Source organism: Clupea harengus, chromosome 17 (genome assembly GCF_900700415.2).
Source record: "Clupea harengus chromosome 17, Ch_v2.0.2, whole genome shotgun sequence".
NCBI lineage: Eukaryota > Metazoa > Chordata > Actinopteri > Clupeiformes > Clupeidae > Clupea > Clupea harengus.
In genome coordinates this window covers 2,607,085-2,628,663 of record NC_045168.1, presented here as the reverse complement: position 1 = coordinate 2,628,663, position 21,579 = coordinate 2,607,085, and the positions used below count along the sequence as shown (strand labels likewise).

The following is a 21,579-nucleotide window of genomic DNA, read 5'->3' as shown; positions in this document are numbered from 1 at the left end:
TTAGTCAAGAAAAAAACAACATCCAATGCTGAAATATATATTTTAAAAGACATAAAGATTCCTGAATCTTCTTTTTTTTACAATTAAATAGGAAGGTTTTGTACTGCTATGCCTGACCTTGTAATCCTAGCTAGTATTGTATAAAAGAAAGAAAGAAAGGTTAACGTCAGTAGTTAATTGAAAGGAACACTAAAACAGTGTGTATGTTCATTTTTAAAGTTATTTTTGACTCTGATGTCAATAATACCTGTTCATTCAAAACACCCTCCTTACCCATGGGTAGGATTAAGAGCACAGTCCTTGTGTTGACAGCAATGTAAAAGATTGTTCAAAGTTTTTCCAGGGCAGCTGAGTTCTCTGGGGGACGTCATTCGGGAGCAGAGGGCCTGGGTGCTTACGTAACTCCACAGAAATACTCAACTCTCTAGCAGGGGCTTAATAACAACAGGGAGCTCAAAGTGACCGGCCCAAATTTATGGGAGGGAGTTTTATCCGCTTTCAGAAACTAATCTGAGCCTGTGAGCCAGTGTGTCACAGAGCACAAACAGCAAAACACTGTGGCCGCTCAGCTCCTTCTGAGCAGTGCTGGGAGGGAAAACATGGCAGGCAATCTCAAACGTCACGAACCACCTCAGTGTGTAGAAGGACCAAAGACCAAAGGCAGTGTCCATACAGACAAGACAGACATGTCAAGTAGGAGAAGTATTCTTTTGAAGTACAATTTGGCAGAGCTCTTTATTGGCAAGAAAACACTCATAGAAGGATCACATACACACTTAGTGGTTTAATGAACTATAGATACCTCAGTAGACAGAGAATATTTGGCCTAGTCCAAAAAACATTCTTTCCTTTGGTTTAAAACCCGATTATTTCCCCATTGATGGTAATCTAGGTCAGTAGCGAGGATTATTTACAGATGATAAACAGTATGTTTGATTCAAAAATGTGATATAAAACTCTACAGGCAGCATATTGTGTAAACGGCATAGCTAAGGCGTATCAGAGAACTTTCAGAGAAAATGCTTTCCAACATATTTCATCCCTTTAACATGGTTTCATTTGCATTCATGTATAACATTACCCTTGAATAAAAGTAACATCAGTAATCAATATCCCTATCATAAACACCATTCCAGTCGAGTCATTTCCTTTGACCCTTTTAGGCATGTGAAGTGTAACTCTTGACCAATAGACAGACAGCAGGAGTCAATCTTAAAACCATTAGAAGTAATCTCCATCTTGTCCCAGTCTTCTTCTCTACTCTGCCTTCTCCTTGCTGGGATCCACGGGAGCAGTGGCGTCAGCGTCAGCATCCAGGGCGGGGTCTGCGGCTGGAGGGGCGGGTGGGGGAGGAGGGATGGGGTCGGGGTCGTCGATCAGAGCCTGCCTCCTCTCACTCTCCTTTATCAGCTGGACCAGGCAGTAGGTGACAAACATCACCATGATGGTGGTCAAGGGGAAGCCTGGGGAAGACATGATTCATGAATGGACCTACACACACGACTCGCTTTCTAATACACACAGGATCTTAAAAGTATGCAAATGTATACATGCAAGTATGCAAAAGTATGCAAAAGTACATACATTGCATTTTCAAAATAATTTGAAATTTAGATTACATATATATATATATGTATATAAAACCGTAGAAAAAAATAACAAACAAATATACATTTGTACACAATTGTATAATTTAAACAATAAACAGCATGTTTAAACAATAATACAGCATGACAAGTTAACCAGCCTATTAAACTTTCTTTAGTAGAACGGCCTACCTTTGAGGAACAATCTCTTGGCTACCATCTTGGCAAAGTCAAGGCTGTTCAGAGCCAAAATGTTGTAGAGGACGATTGTCCAGTAGTTAAAAGTGCTGAACAGGGCCCGGATCCTCCGCGACATAGCAGCAGACATGGACATCTGTGGGGATGACACACACACACACAAACACACACACACAGACACACACACACCATTTAAAAATCTTTCACTCTTCAGCACAGAATAAGATGGTTCTCCTAATAACACTGTAATATTGAGTTGAGACAGTATTAGAAATCAATGTAGACATAAAAAAGATCTTGCCATAATTAAAACATTTGAACCTTAAAGAGGTTATGGGTAATTCTCTGCGCTGACAATAATAGGGTTGTTTATTTTTGCTCTGTGTTCCATCCGAAACCATCCAATACCTCAATAGATGCAAAAGGCTCCATGGCGAAGAGCTGGGTGGTCCAGAGTTCAAAGTTGAGGCCAAAGCAGTTGAGGAAAGCCCAGAGAAGCACCACCCAGCCTGGGCCCAGCCACAGCAGAGTGACCCCGTAGGTACAGAGGGTCGCTATCAGCTCCTCCAGCACATTCTCATGCTTTCCACCCAGGTAGTTATACACATACCTGAGTCAAAGACAGATACATTTGCTAGGCGATTGATCGAATTGGAGAGCAAATATTTAATGTCGAGTCTGATATGTCACATTATTATATGATTATCTTAATTGCTGTTCATAATCGTGCCATACATTTAAGCCATATGAATATCATACTTGCAAAGCCAGTCATTAATCCCCCTGTCAAAATGCCTGTGAAGGAAATCAAGACAAAAGTTATTTAAACTTTGACTGCTTTTATGCTGATTATGAAATTAACGGCAGTAGCTGTGTAGGTTCGGCATGCTGCTTGGTGTTGTTCTGGTGTCGGTCCTTACGTCTCAGAGAACATATAGAGGTTTGTGATGCACTTGGGCGGTTGGGGCGGGTCTAGGTGGTCCAGCCTGGAAACCGTGTTTATGACGCCAAACATGACAGCTGCCTTCACCCAATCATAGACCAGGTTCATGTATGCCAAACCAACTAGAACAAAGAACAACAGAAGAGAATTTTTAGAAGGAGTCAAAATCAAAACATAAGCCTTAAATTTGTAAATTATGCATATACACACAAATCCATAAACAGAACAGAAGAGAAATAAGATATGAAAAAAGACAACTTCATATTTCACATTAGTGTAAATATAAACACATTAGCTACATTACATACACACAGGTAATAAGTAAACTTTATAAAAGCCAATGGTAAAGAAGGATAACTTCACAGCCCCCCCCCCCCCCCAGTGTTCTGTAAATGTAAAGATGACACATACTTAGAGCCCAGTCGGAGAGCTGCTTGAGGAGCTTGGCGTCGGCGGGTATGGTCAGGATGTACATGAAGTGGAAGAGAACGTCCACCACCAAGATGACCGCCAGGTTGAGGAGGGCCTGTAGAGAGATGTTCCACATCTCGCTCTCCTTCCTGGTGCGATTGGGGTTGTTGGCCTGTAGGGGGCAGGAGGAACACACCGTTTTCACAATCAGAGACCACACACTGCACCGGCCACAGATGGATCACCACACAGTCAGGTCTATGGTTAGGGGCATTATCCAGCCTGAATAAATCTTAAAACATGTAAGATATTCATATTTATTGCCATGATTTTATCAAAGGTGACAAACTGCTTGACCAAAATTATTACAGCTGGAGTCCTTCATTATTTTCAGGCCCGGGGGATCATGGACTCTATGGATCCGTCTGGTCCAATCCTCTTAAAATAACGAATAACTGGGATGGAATATTACACAGTCGCTGCTGAGCCGCAGTCTCACTGATAAGTCTCACTGATAAGTCTCACTGATAAGTCATACCACTGTAGTTTTAGTACTGTTTAGAGACTAGGTACTAAGCCAGGTGTCAAAGCAGTCTGTACACATAGTTATGTTCTATTATAACTGATGGATTATGGCCCTGGCCCACTGGAATTGGACCCAAGGGGCCCTAGTCCCGTAGATTCTTGTCTTCGGCCTCCTCACCTGGACGAAGAACTTATCGAAAGTCATGATGGGTCCGAAGTAGAAGAAGGGGAAGTAGAAGTTGTACTTGAGCAGCTCCAGGAAGCTGAAGTTGCCCTCCCTCCTCTCGCAGTTCTCCAGGGCGAAACTCATGCACCTCATGATGGTGAAGCCACAACCACCATAGAAAAAGACGTGGCGAAGCTCAAAGTTCCCCGTCACAAAGCCTCCCTTCAGTGCATCAATAGTAACAGGGTTGGTGCAGGGTATTTGCATTGTACTTTCATAGAAGAAGGTTAGGTGAAATTAGAAAAATCCTGGTCAAAAATCATGTCAAGGGGCAATAGTGATTAAGGGGGCAATAGTGGCTTTGTCTCTGTTCCTCATGGTTTATATTTACTCATGTATATTCATCATATAGTCACTCGAGTGAAATATGTACAGTACCATCAGGGTGGCCTGTGGAAAAATACATGGAGATTATCGGCACAGTTTGTGTCGTTGGTTCAAGTGATGCACCAAGTGAAGGCTGTGCAGAATGTTTGCGGATAGACTCAACAGTCAAATCATCCATATAATCTCTGTAAATAATGCCTCCCTGGACCAACATACTAAAAAGTCAACATTGTGTCAACATTGATTGCTCAACAGTGGGTCCTCTAGCACAGAAATCAGCACACGCAAGACATTAGCTTGTTCAGCCAGACAAGCAACGCAAACAACAAAACCTCCACATCCACACACAAACAAACACTCTCCCTGACACACTGGCATCTCTTCCACACACACCTGCCAGGACAGGAAGGGCTCCATTTTGAAGGTAGCCAGTGTGGCGAGTCCGGCGGTGAAACAGAGCCAGCGGAGCTTGACCAGGGAGATGCTGTAGAGCAGCACGCAGTGGGACAGGATCAGCGTGAGGTAGGCCCAGCCCATGCTGGTGAAGACGGCCAGCATGCCGTACACCATGAACACCAAGGACCTGTACTGTGGGAGAGGAGAGGCAGAGTGAGAACGGACTACATGTTACAGAGGCACCGTAATGTGCTAGTGAGCTCATTTAAATTCAGAACTGTCGTTAAGTTCAAAATTCAGTTAAGGTCAGCCAATTAGCAAAGGTTTATGTCAATTTTTATCATTGTGTCAAATGAAGGGAATCTGTGCACTGAGAGAGCTTATCAAACTCTTTATACTAAACTCTTATCATTACCAACTGAAGGGGATCTGCGAACTGAACTCACTTATTTCTGATAGATTTCCTATATGTTCACCATTTTTGAAGTGAAAGCTATTTTCAGTAGCAGAGATGTTAAACAAGTGCACTGACTAGGTTTGCTGAGTTGCCTTGTTGTGAAACTTATTGTGTATTACAATTCAATCGAGTAAGTTACTCATGAATTAGACCTCTGGAAAGATACAGTACATTTAGATTCTCAGCTGCCGTGGATACGGGCCAGCCAATACAGTCAAACACAGTCCCCATGTCTGTCTAAACATAGCATCCTGTCTTTCTAACACCTGTCATCTCCCCTCAAATCACTGACTAAGTTAAAAGCTACTATGGCAGGCTTTAAGGAAATCTAAGTTTCCGTAAATAAATTCCCAAAAAAATCTCAGGAACCATAATATTTACCATTTCTATTCTTTTGACTTGCATATTATTGCTCACAACAAGTGAATAGGATCTACCATCTTAAGGAACAATATATGTTTACTCATGAAGCATTATAATACCAGATTCCCATAACGCCCAATTATACAGCATTTCTTCTGACCAAGTATATGAGGAGAACACAGGCCTCCAATCAGATACAGATCTACATGACGTCCGTGTGGACGTAGATGTCCCTCTGAAACACAGTGGACACACCTGTGCGGCCAGCAGAGAGCTGATCTTGGCGAAAATGATGTGGCCAGACAGGGCGAAGAGAATGTGCTCCCAAAACATGGAGAACCACATCACCCATTCAGAGTCTGCAGTGTCCTGGATTTAAAGGGACCAAACAAACAAACACAGTAGAAGTGGGCATCTTAACTGGTTTGTCACTCATGAAAGTGTGCTGAAAGTGTGTGAATTTGACTGTTGTTGATGAGAGACAGTTCTCACCATTTTCCGACCGACATAGTACCATCCTGGCTTCACGCTGGGTTTGAAGGCTTTGCGGTTGACGTTTGCTGCGGAATGTAAATCACAGTACATATATGGATGCTTTTCATTCATGCAACATCTTCCTGATTCCTGTTCTCTGGCATATTACATGTACATTCTGGAATCACCATTCATCTAACTTCTTAGAAAGTTAAAGTAAATTTACATTTAGTCATTTAGCAGACGCTTTTATACAAAGCGACGTACAAAGGAGACTACTACAAAATAAAAAATATTAATTAATTACAAATCCATTCAACCATTCCACCTGGCCATTAAATATTTGTTGCTCGGACGATTGACAAAAACGGATATCATGTTTGACCATGTATTTATGCAAGTGTCAGCATGGCATTTTTTCTGCTGTTGTTTGTGTGCGTGTTTGATTGTTTGTTTTCCCTTGTGCCCTTGAGAATGCCATACATTTTGCTGTAGCTCTTGTTATGGGGGTGACTCATAAAAGCACACCCAAGTGGCCCTATTTCTCTCTCCCCTCTCTGATATTAATACAGACACCTGATCCGTGCTACATGGTCCGCATAGCTGCTCTTCTGGCTCTGGCCCAGTGGAACGCCCCCACCTCTGCCCTTCCACTGAGACAATACAGTAGCCCCTCCACACCCCCCCCCATGGCCCAAAAATAAACTGCCATGAGAGAGGTTTATAAATGGATAGAAACGGAGACCATTCTCATTCTGCACAAAGCAAACGATTTCCGACGACGACGAGGACGGAGAGGTCAGACGGGTCATGCTGAGTGGTCTAGGTGGAACCTGATAGTCAGCTATGCAACAATCCTGTCCTACAACAATTTCAGTCATTCCTAGTGTTTGCCTTAGAGGGAATGAGAGAAAGCAAAAGAGAGAGAGAGAGAGAGGGACAGAGTGAGAGGAAAGAGTGTGTGTATGTGTGTGTGTGTGTGTGTGTGTGTGTGTGTGTGTGCACTCGTACAGGGTTGGGGAGTAACTAGTTACATGTAACAGAGTTATGTAATGCGATTACAAAATAAATGTAATTGTAATCCATTACAGTTACTGATCACAAAGGGGTTGCATCTGAATATATATTTTTTTAGTTAAAAGCTTTAAAGGTTCTATGTAGCATTTAACATTAATTCTGCTGCTTTGCATATCTACGCCATTTAGACAGCCTCCATTCATTTGGCAGTACATTTTGAGCGTTGTTTTTGATTGGTTCTCTTGTTTGCACTGCCTCTCGTCTGCCAATCAAAAAGTAATCAAATGTAATAACTTACATTACTTTGACAAAGTAATTAAAATAGTGACATTACTGATTACATTTTTGACAGGATAACGAAATGAACCTATTGCATTTCAAAATAAACCTTTCCAACCCTGGCTATGTATACTCACTGCTGGACACGTCATAGATCCAGCTTGCAGCCCACAGCATTGCCATGTAGAGCACAACATTGTAGAAGTAGAGCTCGTACTTCGGAAGGGCAGCCTTGACCCCCATTACTGCAAAGACAACCACCAACCACCACACGTGAAGTACCTACAGAGGCAGTATACATAGCACTTTGACTTTAACATTCAAGCACAAATCGGTGAAATCTCAGTTAGTAATGCTTAAAACATTCACTGACAAGTGTCACTGAAATAATACTACATGCATTATAATGATGGACAACCATGTGTGTCTCCATCATAGACATTGAGTTGGGTAGCAGCTAAATGTTTGCTAGGCAGTTTTCTAAACCTGTGAACTACTGTTTTTATGGTAGGTCACTCCAGCAGTTCTACAGTGTTGATAAGACTAAGATAATGTGAAGTTTAGGACTTTGAAGTTCTGATTCAGTTCTGAAATCTATTACAAAACTTTGGCTGGGACTAAGGTTTTCCCAATACACTTACTGTGTTGTTAAGTTGTTTATGAATAATTATACAACTAATGTTACTTGATACAGCCAAAGACATTCCACTTCAGAAAATCACCACAGGAGACTTTATCAATGGTTGGTTATGCATGGCACTATTATCTGGTAAAGATAGGGTGAAAGTACACACTTCCACTGATTAGAAGCTTAAAGTCTTTGGGGGTTTTGCAGCCTGTGCTTGCCAATCACATACCCATTTTGAATCTGATTGTGATTGACAATGACTGTGATTGTGCATTATGCAAACTAACTGGTTCCAGTTTAGTTCATGTTAGATGTTTTTAAACATTTGCGTTTTTCTGTTTTACAGAAAACAAACGCTGTTAGAGAGACGAATATGCCTTGATACTTAAATAATATCTTATAAAAAACGTAATATTGTAGACCCATCTCCAGCGCTTCGCCCTTTGATGTTAGTGATGAATAAATGTTAAGGGTCATGCACCATAAGGATATGGCTGTCGAAGGAACCTTGGAACACCTGTTGCACTAACCTTGAGCGTGGCAATGCAGTTGTAAACCCAGTGAGTCAGCGATCCCTCTGAAATTAGTTTTTTAAAACAAAGGGAGCTAGTGGTTCTTTTTGCATCCGTTGGCAAGGCTGGGGCGACGAGTGGAACGCAACAACTGCCGATAGGGCAGTTGCGAACAGTAAAAGGTGAACTGGGGATGTATTTATAATTTTGACAGGCGGCATGCACATGGGGGGCGGATCCTTTGTTTCCAAGTCAGAAGCAAAACGCATGCCACGCAATTGTAGCTTTCCCAAACAAAGATGGCACGTTCAACTGTGCTGTAAAAGGTAGTTAAGATCACTCATCTTAGTTATTTTCAGTTTTTAGTTATTGACATTAATCCAGTGACGTAGGGAAACTATGCTAAATGCAAATTAAAAAGTAACTATTTAAATGGTAAAGTTATTTCTTATAAATGTATTTACATTTTAGAATAAGATTATTCCGGTTTACCTGAAATATGCGCAAGGCCAGTTCCCAGGGAGAGCTGCTGATGTCTGAAGAACGGTGGCTTTGTTCATTTGCTTGGCTGAAGCCAGAACACAGAGAGAAAGCGGTCCAGGGTGTTATCCAATGGGAAGTATCAGTATCAGGTGCAGACATTTACCTGCGACCATTTCACCGAGAAAGTTTGGTGCTTGAATTTACCAGAAAAAAATAATCTGAGCACAAAACAAAAATGGTTTTGTTGCTTGATTTAATAGATGTCAAGACTCAAAATGTACATATTCATTTTTTCTCAGCCTCCATAAAGTTATTTTATGACGAACAGCTGCAATTGGTGATCCTTCATCACAATAGTGTATGCTTGTCAAAACATTTAATTAAACTTTATCAAAGCTATCTCATCCTTGCTCTCTCTCTCTCTCTTCAAGCTTTGCCAGATCTGTTTCTGGAGTGTCTAATCATGTAGTCATTCTTGGCAGGGGCTCAACACTGGCCATCCATAGTGCAGGCCTCATAAATGGAATAATCTTTGGACCTGCTGGTGACAGGCATATCAAGTTAAAACAGACACTGATGGATATGAAATTATTCTGCTCAAATATTTGAACTGCACATCACTTCTAAAGTTGAATTGCCTGAGATGCTGAAATAAAGCCATGGGGTAGGGGAAAGTTGGTTCAGACTATACATCAGATAGAGGTGATCCTATCTGCTTCAGATTGCAGAGCTGACAAGACAGTGCAGTGGGGTGTTAAAAGGTGTGCAGTTTGTATATACACCCATCCATGACACAAGGTTACAAAATGACAGCCTTTGAAAAACAAGGTTGCTGAAAATGCCTACCATAGCGTGACACTGTGAGAGGCAATGTCTTCAATACTTAAGGCCACATTTTACCATTCAATCTCTAAAGTTGACTTTGTATTTAAAATAAACCATCTCCACAATTAAATGTTGTCATGAGGCACTCAGTTTAAGATTTGTCTTACTTTTTATGGGCCATGGCACTCTCACTCTCAACCAGCCTAGCGGTAAATCCACAAGGGTTCCTCATTAGAGAGCCTGTTGCTAAGGAGACGCTTTGCCTGACTAAATAAAAGTCACCGGGGAGTGTGTTTGTTTTCAGCTCCCGGATCTTCACATACATTCACAAACACTGTCCAGAGTGGTTCCCCTTAATTCATTAGGTGGCTATTGAGAACTCATTTTTGCTTGTGGAGCTGCTGATTTGGCATCTGTTTAAGATTTCCTTCAGTATCAGATTCTGTTCTGCTGGGTATGCTTCTGTCTAGCCTCAGCACACCTGGTGTACAGCAGATAATGCGCATCTTATCAGTCTGGAGTTAGCCTGGAATTAGCCCAGGGGACTCTCCACTCCTGTTAATCCTGTTTAACATGAAATTAGTCAAATATATCAGTCTACCTTGCATTCAGGTACTGGCTTTTTTCACCATTCTCTGTATTCACACCAGCCTAAAAGAAGCAGTGTTAAGATCACGATGCACAGGACCCCTTTTTGAGCAACGTGGCAGAGCGATGTAGTTTGGGCACTTTTCCATTGATATCTGGAGAACTCTAATCAACAGTAGGCAACTTGGTCACAATCATCCAATCAGAACATTAGGAACCAGTCATGTGATTGCCCTGCAACATTGCTCAAAAAGTTGCCCCATGCATCACCTTTAAACTTCAGGAAAATGGGTGGGGTATAAGTTCACATGTTGATGATTTTTTTATATGTAGTATAGCTGAACAAATCTTTTGATTGGTATTGAACCCTACCAGTTTTTATATAATGGATCATTCTGTAAATTTCCAAGATAATTCATGTGTTGAGCATCAGCAAGACTTGATCCATAAACTTCAATGACACTGTTAACCTTAACTTTAAAATAATTAATTGTTCAATAACAGCTGACCAATGTGCAGTCTCAAGGGGTTATTTAACATGAACATCTAACAAGAGACACACTCAAACATCGTTTTTTTTCTTCTCATGGACTGTTTTGGGAAACCTATGCCACCTTGTGGTAGATTTTACAGTTCATCCATTTATGCACTTTCCCATGTGGGATATCAGTGCAGAAGCCCTTTCATTTCTTTAACCAGTTTCAGCTTTCACAAGGGGCCACAAATAAAAGTTGTATATCATAAAACATGATCTATATGTTATGTATATGAGTGTCATGTTATAAAAACATAACATGTTGCATAATGTGGGTGAGCTTCCATCACGATGTTCCTTTGTTAAAGCAAAAAAAAAAAAATCATACAAGCTCAGAAAGTGCTGGCTCCATTTATTGAACCGAAGATGCTTTCCATAACATAATTTTATCTGCCCAGAAGTTGGAATGGCGAAAACCACTTTTTCCTCACACCATGGCAACCAAATTAGTCGCTTTCTCCCTTTTTCCCCCCCCAGTTAAATGTCAAACCTTTGCATATGTGCAACAGGGAGAGGGACTACAGATATAAATGTCTGCTTCAGTTACAGACTGAGAATAACAAGCTTACATGTTGTTTCATTTTGTGATTGATTTTTCAAGTGGTTGCAATTCGTGTAGAACAAATGGTGCATTCTTGATCGTTTTTTTTTGTACATTACAGTTGCAGTAAAATTGTTCCTATTGAGGCAAGTGTAAAACTGTCCATAGGGGGAGTGATGGGGTGGGGGTTTGGAGGGGCGGCAGATGAGAAAGGGCGGGGGCACTCTACTCCTCCGTCGTGTCCTTCTTGCTCGTCTCCTGACCCTCGAAAATGGGGTACTTTCTCTCTATCTCCACCCATGTGGTCGCCCCATTGGCGAGGTCACGGATGATGTTGGGCAGCTCGCTCACCTATGGCAGAGAAGAAGTATCGTGTCAATAAATCTGCATATTTTTTTTTTTGACATAATATTGACTCTAATGAATTAGCGACTATATAAAACAATAGGCAACCCGTGTGTCACCTTAAAATGGCCCCATCCCATATGCATTTGGAGTCCAAAACAAAAACAGCTAGCTTACTGTAAGTAAGTACCAACTAAAAATCCTCAGGCCCACTGATAGCTATTGAGGGCTGTTTGCGCTGACTCAGCTGCTGACTCATGACTCAGCTGCTGACTCCCACCATAGACTCTTGAGGCGGAGGGGTGACTCATGACTCAGCTGCTGACTCATGACTCAGCTGCTGCCTCCCACCATAGACTCTTGAGGCGGATGGGTGACTCACCTCTGCTCTGATCTGCCTCATTGAGTCCCTGTCTCTCAGCGTGGCGGTGTGGGGCGTCTTGTTAACCGTATCGAAGTCGATGGTGATGCCGAAGGCCACGCCGATTTCGTCCGTCCTGGCGTAGCGCCTACCGATCGACCCTGCGGAGTCGTCCACCTTGTAGGACACGCCGTTTTTGGTCAAGGCTTCAGCTGCAAGATGGAGAGGAGAGGGTTAGAAGACACAAGATGGCGCTGTTGCTCAACGGGTGCTACTAAAGCTCAGTCAGTAAAGCAAGGTGCTGAAAACACCAAAGGGCTTAAATAACATGGAGCCTACATACTGATATGATACAGAACTATTATAAATCAGTTGGGTCTGCTCAATGAATAAATGTGGAGAAAAACTTGACTAGCAAATTGGCAAGTTTCAATTCACATTTAAATCCAATGTGCATAGCTTATGCACTGTGTGTGTGTGTGAGAGTGACAGTGCTTGATGTTTATGATCACAAACGGTCCACTCACATAATTCCCGGACAAACGGCACGAATTCCTGATTTTGGCTGAGTGGAAGGACGGAGCATTTGTAGGGAGCCACAGTGGCAGGAAAACTGAAATACTGAATATCAGAGAACACAATCCATTATTACACAACTATTATGGCCTACTAGTCAACCCCTAGTGTGGGTGAGAGAGAGAGAGAGAGAGAGATACATATGTGTTCTGGTGGGTGGGCTTACTGTTCTTTGTTCGTCGCCACCTCTGGTGTGGAATGTGTGCTCGAAGATGGAGTACATGATTCGGCCGATGCCAAAGGACGGCTCAATGACATTGGGAACGACCTCTTCCACTAAGAAAACACAATACGTATAGTTAAAATGTGTTCACAAAACTGCGCTGTCATCAATCAAGATATTTGCCAATGATTAAGCCTCATATGGTACATGTCCTTACCATGCAGGGTCTTCTGGAACCTCTTGATGGCAACCATGTCCTTGGTGATTTTGAAAGTCTTTCCCTCCGTCTCGACGGTAAACTCACTAAAACGAGGCAATAAGTGGCATTCTGTTAGAGCTACTGATGTCATGTCATGTCATGTCATGGTGTTCCACTTCTAGAGCGCTGCAGCTGGCATGATGCGGGCAAACCCCTCGGGTCAGACATGGAGTTCTTTGAGAGTACCGTCTCTGCAGAGGTGGGCATTCACACCCTATTCACTGTATTTCTTTACATAGTCCTGGATAAATCTACCCGGTAACTGGCTGATGGCCACGCTCAGCTACTCACCCATTCTCACTGAGCAGCTTTTCCTGGTCTGTGATGTAGCACTCATCGCAGGCGGCCAGGTACTCCATGGCCAACTTGGCTTCCTTCTTGTAGGCTTTGCCAATGGCTGCCTTATTTGGCTCAAACTGGACGACATTTACAACTTTGTGCAATGCGGTTAAGGCTAATTGACAGAGAACTTAGGCAGAGAACTGACTACAAGTTGTGTCACTTAGAAATAAACCTCATCTTTACCTTCATGTTTACAGTGGAGTCTGTGGGGGGAAAATACCTCCTAAAAGGCATCAGATGTGAACACGCATGATGGGAAAATACATACTGATGTCATTTCTTCTTGTAGCATTCAAAGTTATGTTTCTGTTGCAGAATGCTGAAACACATTGCTGCTACATTGTGGGCTCCAAGCACATTAAAGCCTTTGAAAAAAAGGCCTTTCAGACGGTCAGATATGTGAACTGGTCTTGGCATTACATTACTTAGTCCTGTCTGAGCCAAGACCACTTCCGACACCAGCCAAAGGCTGACTGGCGATCAGTACAGTTCCTGGGTGTGTGAAAGGATATGGGTTCCTTCAGTGGTTTCTCAGCTGCCAGGGAGACCTTAGTCGCTTTTGCGTGACATGTCAGGTCAAAGCAAGAGCGGTCAGCACAGCCCACAATCTCAATCCAGCCCTGAGGAAGAATAACAAATCAAAATCTAGTGTGAACGGTCTTTTACAGGCTCAAATCTGGGATGTGCTCTTGAAGAGGTTTCTAATATAAAAGCCAAGTATAAGCCCCTCTGAGCTAAGGGTGTTAGATCATCAATTGGAATCGTGAAAACCTACTAACTAAATTATTTGACTTAAAATCTTTCCAAGTGTCATAATTAATTGTGTACTGCATGCCTGAGGGAAAGGTGCTTTTATGAGCAGCCCAGTAAAACACTTGCTAGCTAGCGAGCGAGGGATGGCAAGGAGCAGGACGCACGTAAGAGGTTTTGGTCTCGGCATCCCAGCAGTCACAGGCGTAGTGGGCCATCTCGTTGTCCATGTGCTGACGGAAGCGTAGCTTATCACTGGCCACGCCCACTTTGGTCAGGTAGAGGTAGATCCTCCCGATGAAGTAGCCCAGGACGGAGTTGTTGATCACTCCCTACGGCGGTGGAGGAAGGAGGGAAGGGAGAGCAAGGGTGATTGAGTGAGTGAGAGAGAGAGTGAGAGAGCAAAAGTGATTGAGTGAGAGAGAGAGAGTGTAAATAAAAGCTTGAACAAGCAGCAAAACCCATATTTCAGATAAATAAAGCCATTTCTGGGAAAATTGCCAGAGTTTGTACACACTGCACATGCCAGGACATGGACATGAGAAAGTATCCACTTGTAAAGCGAATATTAATCTGGGCACTATAGTGTGGCATAATGGCCCTTTGATTATGCTGTGCTAACAGCTCGGACACACAACAGGGATTAGATTTCCCATTGTAACTTCAATAGTCAGCAACAAGCAGAGGGCCAGTGCCCCACACTAGATACCGGATTTGCCAGTCTATTAAACGCATCAAATATAAACCGCACTACAGTATTTTATGCAAGTTTATAAAAACAAACCTGTGTATTGACCACACCGCAGTTTATTCAACGTCATGTAAAACTAAAATCGCCATGTAGTTGTGGTTCGAGCGCCACAAGCCATTTAAAAGTTGTCGGCTATGAAGTAGGGATGGGCATTTCGAGCAAAAATTTGCATGAAATGATAGCTAGTTATCTAGCTGATGTAACAGTCTCCTCAATTAAGGTAGGACCCCTGAGGGTTTCTGCACAGCTTCATTAACACAAGTCCCTTTTCACACATATTAACACATGCTAGCAGCTCCCAACGCTTAAGATGGTTCCCTAAGCTAGAGATAACTAGGATAGTTAAAAAGCTATGATAGGTACAAACCCTCTGTGTGCCTGTGCAGCTTCATATTAACAAAACACCATATTCAGTTCATATTGTGAGTGTGAGTCAGAGTGTGAATGAAAATGTGTTATCTATCTATTTGTGACCAACTACCAGTTGGAAAAATAAATGCATTCGCATTTATAGGCTGCACCGAGTATTAACGACAGGGCTGCAGAAATTCTACAAAATCAATGTATAAACTTCAGTTAATAGGAAATTACAGTAATACATCTTACCGCAGATAGATAGCTTCAATTAATTACGTTTTATTTATGGGGCCATCTACCCCACGACGAGACATAACTACCCTCTCACTTAACCCTTCTCCCCTCACCTGCTTCACGGCTTCCCCCAGATTCATCACAGAGGCAGACTGCCCACTGGTCTGTGCCTTGGACGAGTACAGCAAGATATTCAGGTCTGCCACGTTGGAGAACTTGGGGTGAACCTTTTCATTTGGGTCGACAAAGTGCTCAATCTCGGCCATGGTAAACTCTCTGTGAGACACAAGAGGATACGAGTACACACACACACTTTAAATAAAAGCGCTGGAATTGCTGATGCAAGACAGTACAGAATCGATAATTTACCCCAATTAGGCAGTTATGAATTCACTTGCAGTGTTGCTGGGATTTTTCTCTCAAGACTAAACATGCAAAATGTCGCTCAGATGGCTAGTTACAACCGTTACTTAATTATCCGCTAAATGGATGACAGAAAAGTGATGTGTGTCAGTGTGTCACAGATCCAAACTCATCGGGTTCTGAATGTAATTAAGAGAAGACGGGTCAACTCAAGAACCAGGTCCGATTTCACACACCTGACTCGGATGAGGCCAGAGCGAGGCGAGATCTCATTCCTGAAAGAGTTTCCGATCTGAGCAGCAGCGAACGGTAGCTTGCCCTGGTTAAACTCCAGCAGACGCTTGAAGTTGAGGAAGATTCCCTGAGCAGTTTCTGGCCTCAAGTAGCTGGGAAAGAAAAAAAAAAAAAAAAAAAATCAACCATGAGAATTACAGGTGTGCTCTTCAGTTCATCCAAGTCATTGTTTAAGGACCCCAGTCTATAATCCATGTTAGAAAGTGAAAGTCCTCCCGAGTACACTGGTAGAACCATCTGGATCTCTTTACCAGAATCCCAGAAACATGAAATGAATCGCCTTAGTTCATGAGCTAGTTCAAGGCTACTTGACTAAACTTGCAAACTAAACTTGCAGACTTCTGTTTATTTGCTATTATTAGGTAAATGATTTGGAGCTGGGAGATTTGATCTTTATGGTCTTTGTGCACCATTTCTCACCCGGTCATGTTTCCTCCAGGGCCAATAGAGGTCTGGAACATCAGATTGAATAACATTGGAGGTGTGAGGTCATTTCCTGTGATCGGAGACTTCACGTTGTATTTGACAAACAGATCTGTCAACTCCTGCTGAGTGTAATTGTCCATCTATACAACACAAAACACACACAATAATTATTTTAAAACAAATTAACAAACATATACATTACTTTTACAGTTTATATAATGTTTATGAGTGGGGTCTAACCTAGCGTTGCTTTCTAAAACAGTCGACTTCAATATGACACGCATATAGAAACGCATTCAACCTAGGCCTCCATTGTGAATATTACACAATCACAACTAAGCTTGTAAGGTTTGAGAACATCCAGACCTGGGTGATGACATCATCCATTTCAGCCTTCTTCTCTGCAGCACATTTCTTGTCAGACATCAGCTTCTGGAGATGCGCTGCGATTAGTGAAACAGAGAGCATTACTTCCTTGATTCCCATTCTTCTTATCCGGTTATGTGCACAGGTGTCCACATACAAACTAAAACAATGAACCGCTACGAACATCAATCATTAATGTGGGCTTCACAGGTGCTCCTATACATAGATGTACCTGAAATACCCGTTCTACCCAGCCTCTGACCCCCAATTATCTCCAAGACACCTTAAATCCAAGGCATATCATTTTTCCACAGATAACACCATATTTTATGGGTTTTACTTCTGAACTTTTGTCCAAAGGACAAAAACTCTCCCAACACTGAATGGGAATCTGTAGACTTGTATTCTTTGTCTAACATTTGTACAGGCGTCTCAGTAAAGCCCTCTGTGATCCAAATACTTCCCCCTCCCCTCAGGCACTGCAGCGATAGCCAAATATAACATGAGTGTGCCTAGAAACCATAAAGCACAACAGAGGCCTAGCAAGCACACTACCTCTGAGGCATAACAAGCACACTACCTCAGAGGCCTAGCAAGCACACTACCTCAGAGGCCTAGCAAGCACACTACCTCAGAGGCCTAGCAAGCACACTACCTCAGAGGCCTAGCAAGCACACTACCTCAGAGGCATAACAAGCACACTAGCTCAGAGGCCTAGCAAGCACACTACCTCAGAGGCATAACAAGCACACTACCTCAGAGGCCTATAAGGGGATATGTGAGGAGAACACATAAGAGGAGAAAGTGAAAAGGAGAGAAATGATTGAAGGAATATAGGTAAAGGGAGGAGAGAGAAGAAGAGAATAGTGTGGGAGATGATGCCTGGAGAGGAAAGACAGAAAGAGGAGAAGAATGCGATAGAGGGAATGAAAAAAAATCAAAGAAGGCTGCTGGACTATGGGACTACCTTTCAGAAGATGGTCAGCACGGAAGCACTCCCCATTCTTGACGTCCTTCACCATGTAGTCAGCAAACTTGTCCACGTGCCCAGAGGTCCTGTTCAAGAAACAACCACACTTAAGAAGTGTTTGCTTTCAGAGTGAAAATTCCAGCATTACCAGAACCAAAAAACCAAGCTATGGAAGCTACCTGGTAATGCAACATTCTTGCTAAAGATCAGAGAGATAAGTATTGGCCTGCAACTATCTAAACCCAAGGATAAGCTCCCTTTAGGCAACCACCAGGCACCGGGTCTCCAACCCAGGCTCAGACCAACCTTAAATAACTACAGAAACTTCTTCAGAAGACAAATGGTCTTATCCAGGGACACCAAATCTTGCCCACGAAGAACTACGCCCTGGCAGACTCACACCACGTTATTAACACAGTAAGCCTTATTGAAAAGAAATGATGCCCTAACACAGCAAGTGGAAGTACTGATGGAGCACAAGTGTCTAGGAATAGGGATGAATGTTTATTTATCTTTTCCCCAGTAGATAAAGAGGCGGGGGCAAGGTGTTAGACGGTATAGAAAAGCAGAGGTGTGGATAGATGCAGTACAAACAGTGGCTGAATGACCTACTTGAGGACAGTCTCGGGGGTGAGCATGGTGCAGTCGATCTCCAGGATCTGCTCCTCCTGGATGAAGTGTTGCCTCCATGCCTGCAGGATGTTGTTCTTCAGAGCACAGCCGACGGGCCCAAAGTCATACAGCCCACTTACACCTGGGCATGCGTGCACACAAACACACACACACAAGAAAAATGATTAATTTCAACAGAAATATAAGGACCTTATCGCTACACTTACTAACTTCATTACAGTCAGAAATGAAGACCTTCATTGCTATATTAAGTAAATGTTAGAAGGAAATAAATGCTATTTAGCATGGAAAATTTCACTTAAAAGTTCCATATAAACATCCACTCCAGGCACTGGAGTCTTCAATATGAAAACTTCATGTTCACTCTTCCGACACACATGTGCCTCAACAGAAGAGTTAAGTGGATTCTCACACTCTAAACCAGTCGTTCTCAAAGAGTGGTCCGCAAGTGCCCCGTAGTGGTCAGCGACGGCCACAAGTAAATTATTGCGACATTTCTAACATACAACTCAGAACGAAGAGAACACAGTCAGTAGAAGCCTAATCTATTAAGAAGGTCATGGATTGGTGGCTTAAGACAGGGACAATGAAAAATAAATTAAATGAGAATGCCTCTGACACAGACAAGGAGAAGGGTCACTCCCGCCGCGGAGCTGCATTCAAACAGCGTTTTTTTTCTCCCGCTGCGGAGACAGCAAGATGATAACTTTATTCTGTGTTGTGTGACGTTGGATAATGACAACTCGTAATTATGAAAAGTTGACTACTAGGATGGCTATATTAATGCCAGTCGGCTAGCCTACAGTTGGTAGTGAATTACTGCGGTCGTGTGGTCGGTATGCGCATCGTTGTGTTTATTGGTGTTTAGTGATACATTGGCGTGTCTGAGTGTGTGATGGGAGTATGAGGCTGTGAGCGAACTATAGTTTGTAACTTAACCAAGTCACGCATGGAGCAGGATTCCAGATGCTTTGCCTAGCACATTGTCATATCTATAACTAGCCTACCGAGTGCCCACCCGCGAAATTCACGTGCCGCTAACAATTGTCTGGTGCCAGGTCTGGGTAGGAGGCCTGTTGTTCCGGGGATATACTATTTAGTTAGACGGTCCGGGAGTTTTTTTTTTATTGGCTAAGTGGTCCTTGGCCTGAAAAAGTTTGAGAAACACTGCTCTAGACCTTTTCAGTTATTTCCCCCTAACAATTGGCAGGTCCTGACAACCCGCAAACATGTTCAAGAGACACAGAATATCAGCAGAGTGAAATGTAGACCCTCAAAAAGCAATTTGAAGATCCTTAAAACGACTGCACCATCAGTATACTGGTTACCAGTTACCAGATGTTACTGGTGGATGTCGTTAACATATGTATCACTCTAGCTTACCACCATAGATGGAGAAAGCCTGGTCATAAAAGAAACGCCTCTTCAGAGTATCTTCCATCTTTGTTCTGTCCACAATATCATCTTTGGGCTGAAGGGAAAGTTCCTGCAATCACAGCACAGAAGCACAACCATGACCTACATTTAGACTATTTTGTTGTCAGATAGTGTAGTTTGATACGAAACCATGTACCATAAACAGGCTATGAAATGTCTGTCTATATACTAGGGTCAGGGTAAGGGTAAAGAGACAAGCAGGGTGTCGAAGTCAGAGTGAAAGTGAAAGTGGCCAAAGCCCATTACTCATTTTATGGTGATGGGAGAGGCACTGTAGTTTATCAGTTTGTATCTTATGAACCCTAACCTTGGCTTCCAGGGTTCTTTTCCGCGCCTTCAATTCCGCCACTGCTTTGGCAACATCCACATCAGGAACCCCATCGGCCTTCATCTGACGAACCAATTCGCCCTGAGAGTGGAAGACAAATAAATATTTTCAAGTGAAGTGTGACAATGCATTTTTTTTCTCAAAGCAGTCCCACTGGCGCTGTGCTGCTCAAGCTTTCCAGACGAGGCTTCAAATAACAGAGTGCGGTGTCTCCACCCTGACCATCAGTTTGCAAAACTGAGAGGTTCAGCAGTAGCTCGCTCAAACGTGGCACAAGCAGACCTCAACTCGCAAAACATGGAAACGAGTACAAGCTGGAGTTATGCGAGCTTCCCTTTTTCTGTTAAATGCTAGAACGCCTGTACACTGAGACACGATGATTAAAATAATGTTATATAGCGGACCCACTATAAAACACACATTGATAGCTAGCTGTAAAGAACTAGCTATCGTTGCGGAGTTCTCACGTCACGTCTGTCGCTGCTGTCATCTATAGCAGCCAACAGTCTTCACATGCTCAGACTGTGCTAACAAAAATGAATGAAGTTATGAAGCTATACCATGGTTGAATTTCCCATACGGACTGACAAACAAGCATGATTTTTAGAGGTAGATAACGTTAATGTTACCTGTTCCTTCACAGATTGCCTCAAGGGAGCCAGCACCTCTTCGATATTACTATCCATCTTTTGTCCTTCAGACAACTGCAACCAAAGACTATTCTGCTTCTTCTTCTTACGCAAGCAGACCGAGAGGGAGAACGGCCTGATAAGAAGGAAACTAAAGAGGGGCTTCGGGGTAGGAGGCACAGAGAGGAGGGTGGTAAGCTCAGTGCTGGTTTTCAGCAGTGCTGATGCTGCTCTCCGAAGCATGGACTGACTAGAAGCTCCCACAAATGTAAGCGCGGAACTGAATGATGAAATCTCTGGTACTAAGTAAGTTGATGGTCAGGTAGAGATTCGCACTTTCGACAAAGACAAGTGCAGCATGTGAAAGCAACTGATATCCTAAATATGACAACAGTGGTGATTTGAGGATCCCTTGTCATATAGTTTATAATATTATAATATGATATCTTTTTTAAATGTATAACATGTTATACTTGATGTCTATCTTATAACTATTTACTGGTTGAAAGAAAACGGTGCACATACATGTATTTTTTCACTCTGACCATCAGATGGGAGTGTTGCTCAACAGCATTTTTCGCAACATCTTGTGCACCCATGAGTGTTGAGTGTTATAGAAAAAATATTTCACACATATCTTCATGATTTATTGTTGCTCTTCTATTTTTCCTCTCAGAAAAA

General features: G+C 42.6%; 2 protein-coding genes across 5 annotated transcripts; both read right to left on the bottom strand.

Annotated features, from left to right (window-relative positions):
- Positions 1-716: 716 nt before the first annotated feature.
- On the bottom strand, positions 717-8,943 carry hhatlb (hedgehog acyltransferase like, b). 4 transcript variants are annotated; one of them, XM_031583528.2, is made up of 12 exons: positions 8,835-8,943; positions 7,340-7,447; positions 5,925-5,992; positions 5,688-5,801; positions 4,610-4,804; positions 3,842-4,051; positions 3,139-3,310; positions 2,705-2,849; positions 2,544-2,579; positions 2,193-2,394; positions 1,779-1,920; positions 717-1,463 (listed from the first exon to the last, which is right to left on the bottom strand). In XM_031583528.2, the coding sequence occupies exons 2-12, from the start codon at positions 7,443-7,445 to the stop codon at positions 1,258-1,260; spliced, it is 1,596 nt and encodes a 531-aa protein (XP_031439388.1). In that variant the 5' UTR covers positions 7,446-7,447; positions 8,835-8,943; the 3' UTR covers positions 717-1,257. The 4 variants fall into 4 exon arrangements, with proteins under 4 accessions (XP_031439388.1, XP_031439386.1, XP_031439387.1 ...); XM_031583526.2 differs by having other exon boundaries at positions 7,340-7,484; positions 8,835-8,942; XM_031583527.2 differs by lacking the exon at positions 8,835-8,943 and adding an exon at positions 8,361-8,631.
- A 2,165-nt stretch (positions 8,944-11,108) lies between these two features.
- On the bottom strand, positions 11,109-21,181 carry gars1 (glycyl-tRNA synthetase 1). The gene is made up of 17 exons (XM_012816265.3): positions 20,899-21,181; positions 20,249-20,350; positions 19,888-19,990; positions 18,484-18,625; positions 17,869-17,957; positions 16,902-16,978; positions 16,530-16,675; positions 16,052-16,201; positions 15,566-15,728; positions 14,278-14,442; positions 13,873-13,980; positions 13,310-13,455; positions 12,977-13,062; positions 12,763-12,872; positions 12,548-12,641; positions 12,042-12,232; positions 11,109-11,665 (listed from the first exon to the last, which is right to left on the bottom strand). Exons 1-17 carry the CDS (start codon positions 21,139-21,141, stop codon positions 11,540-11,542), a joined length of 2,241 nt encoding a protein of 746 aa, XP_012671719.1. The 5' UTR covers positions 21,142-21,181; the 3' UTR covers positions 11,109-11,539.
- Positions 21,182-21,579: the final 398 nt, after the last annotated feature.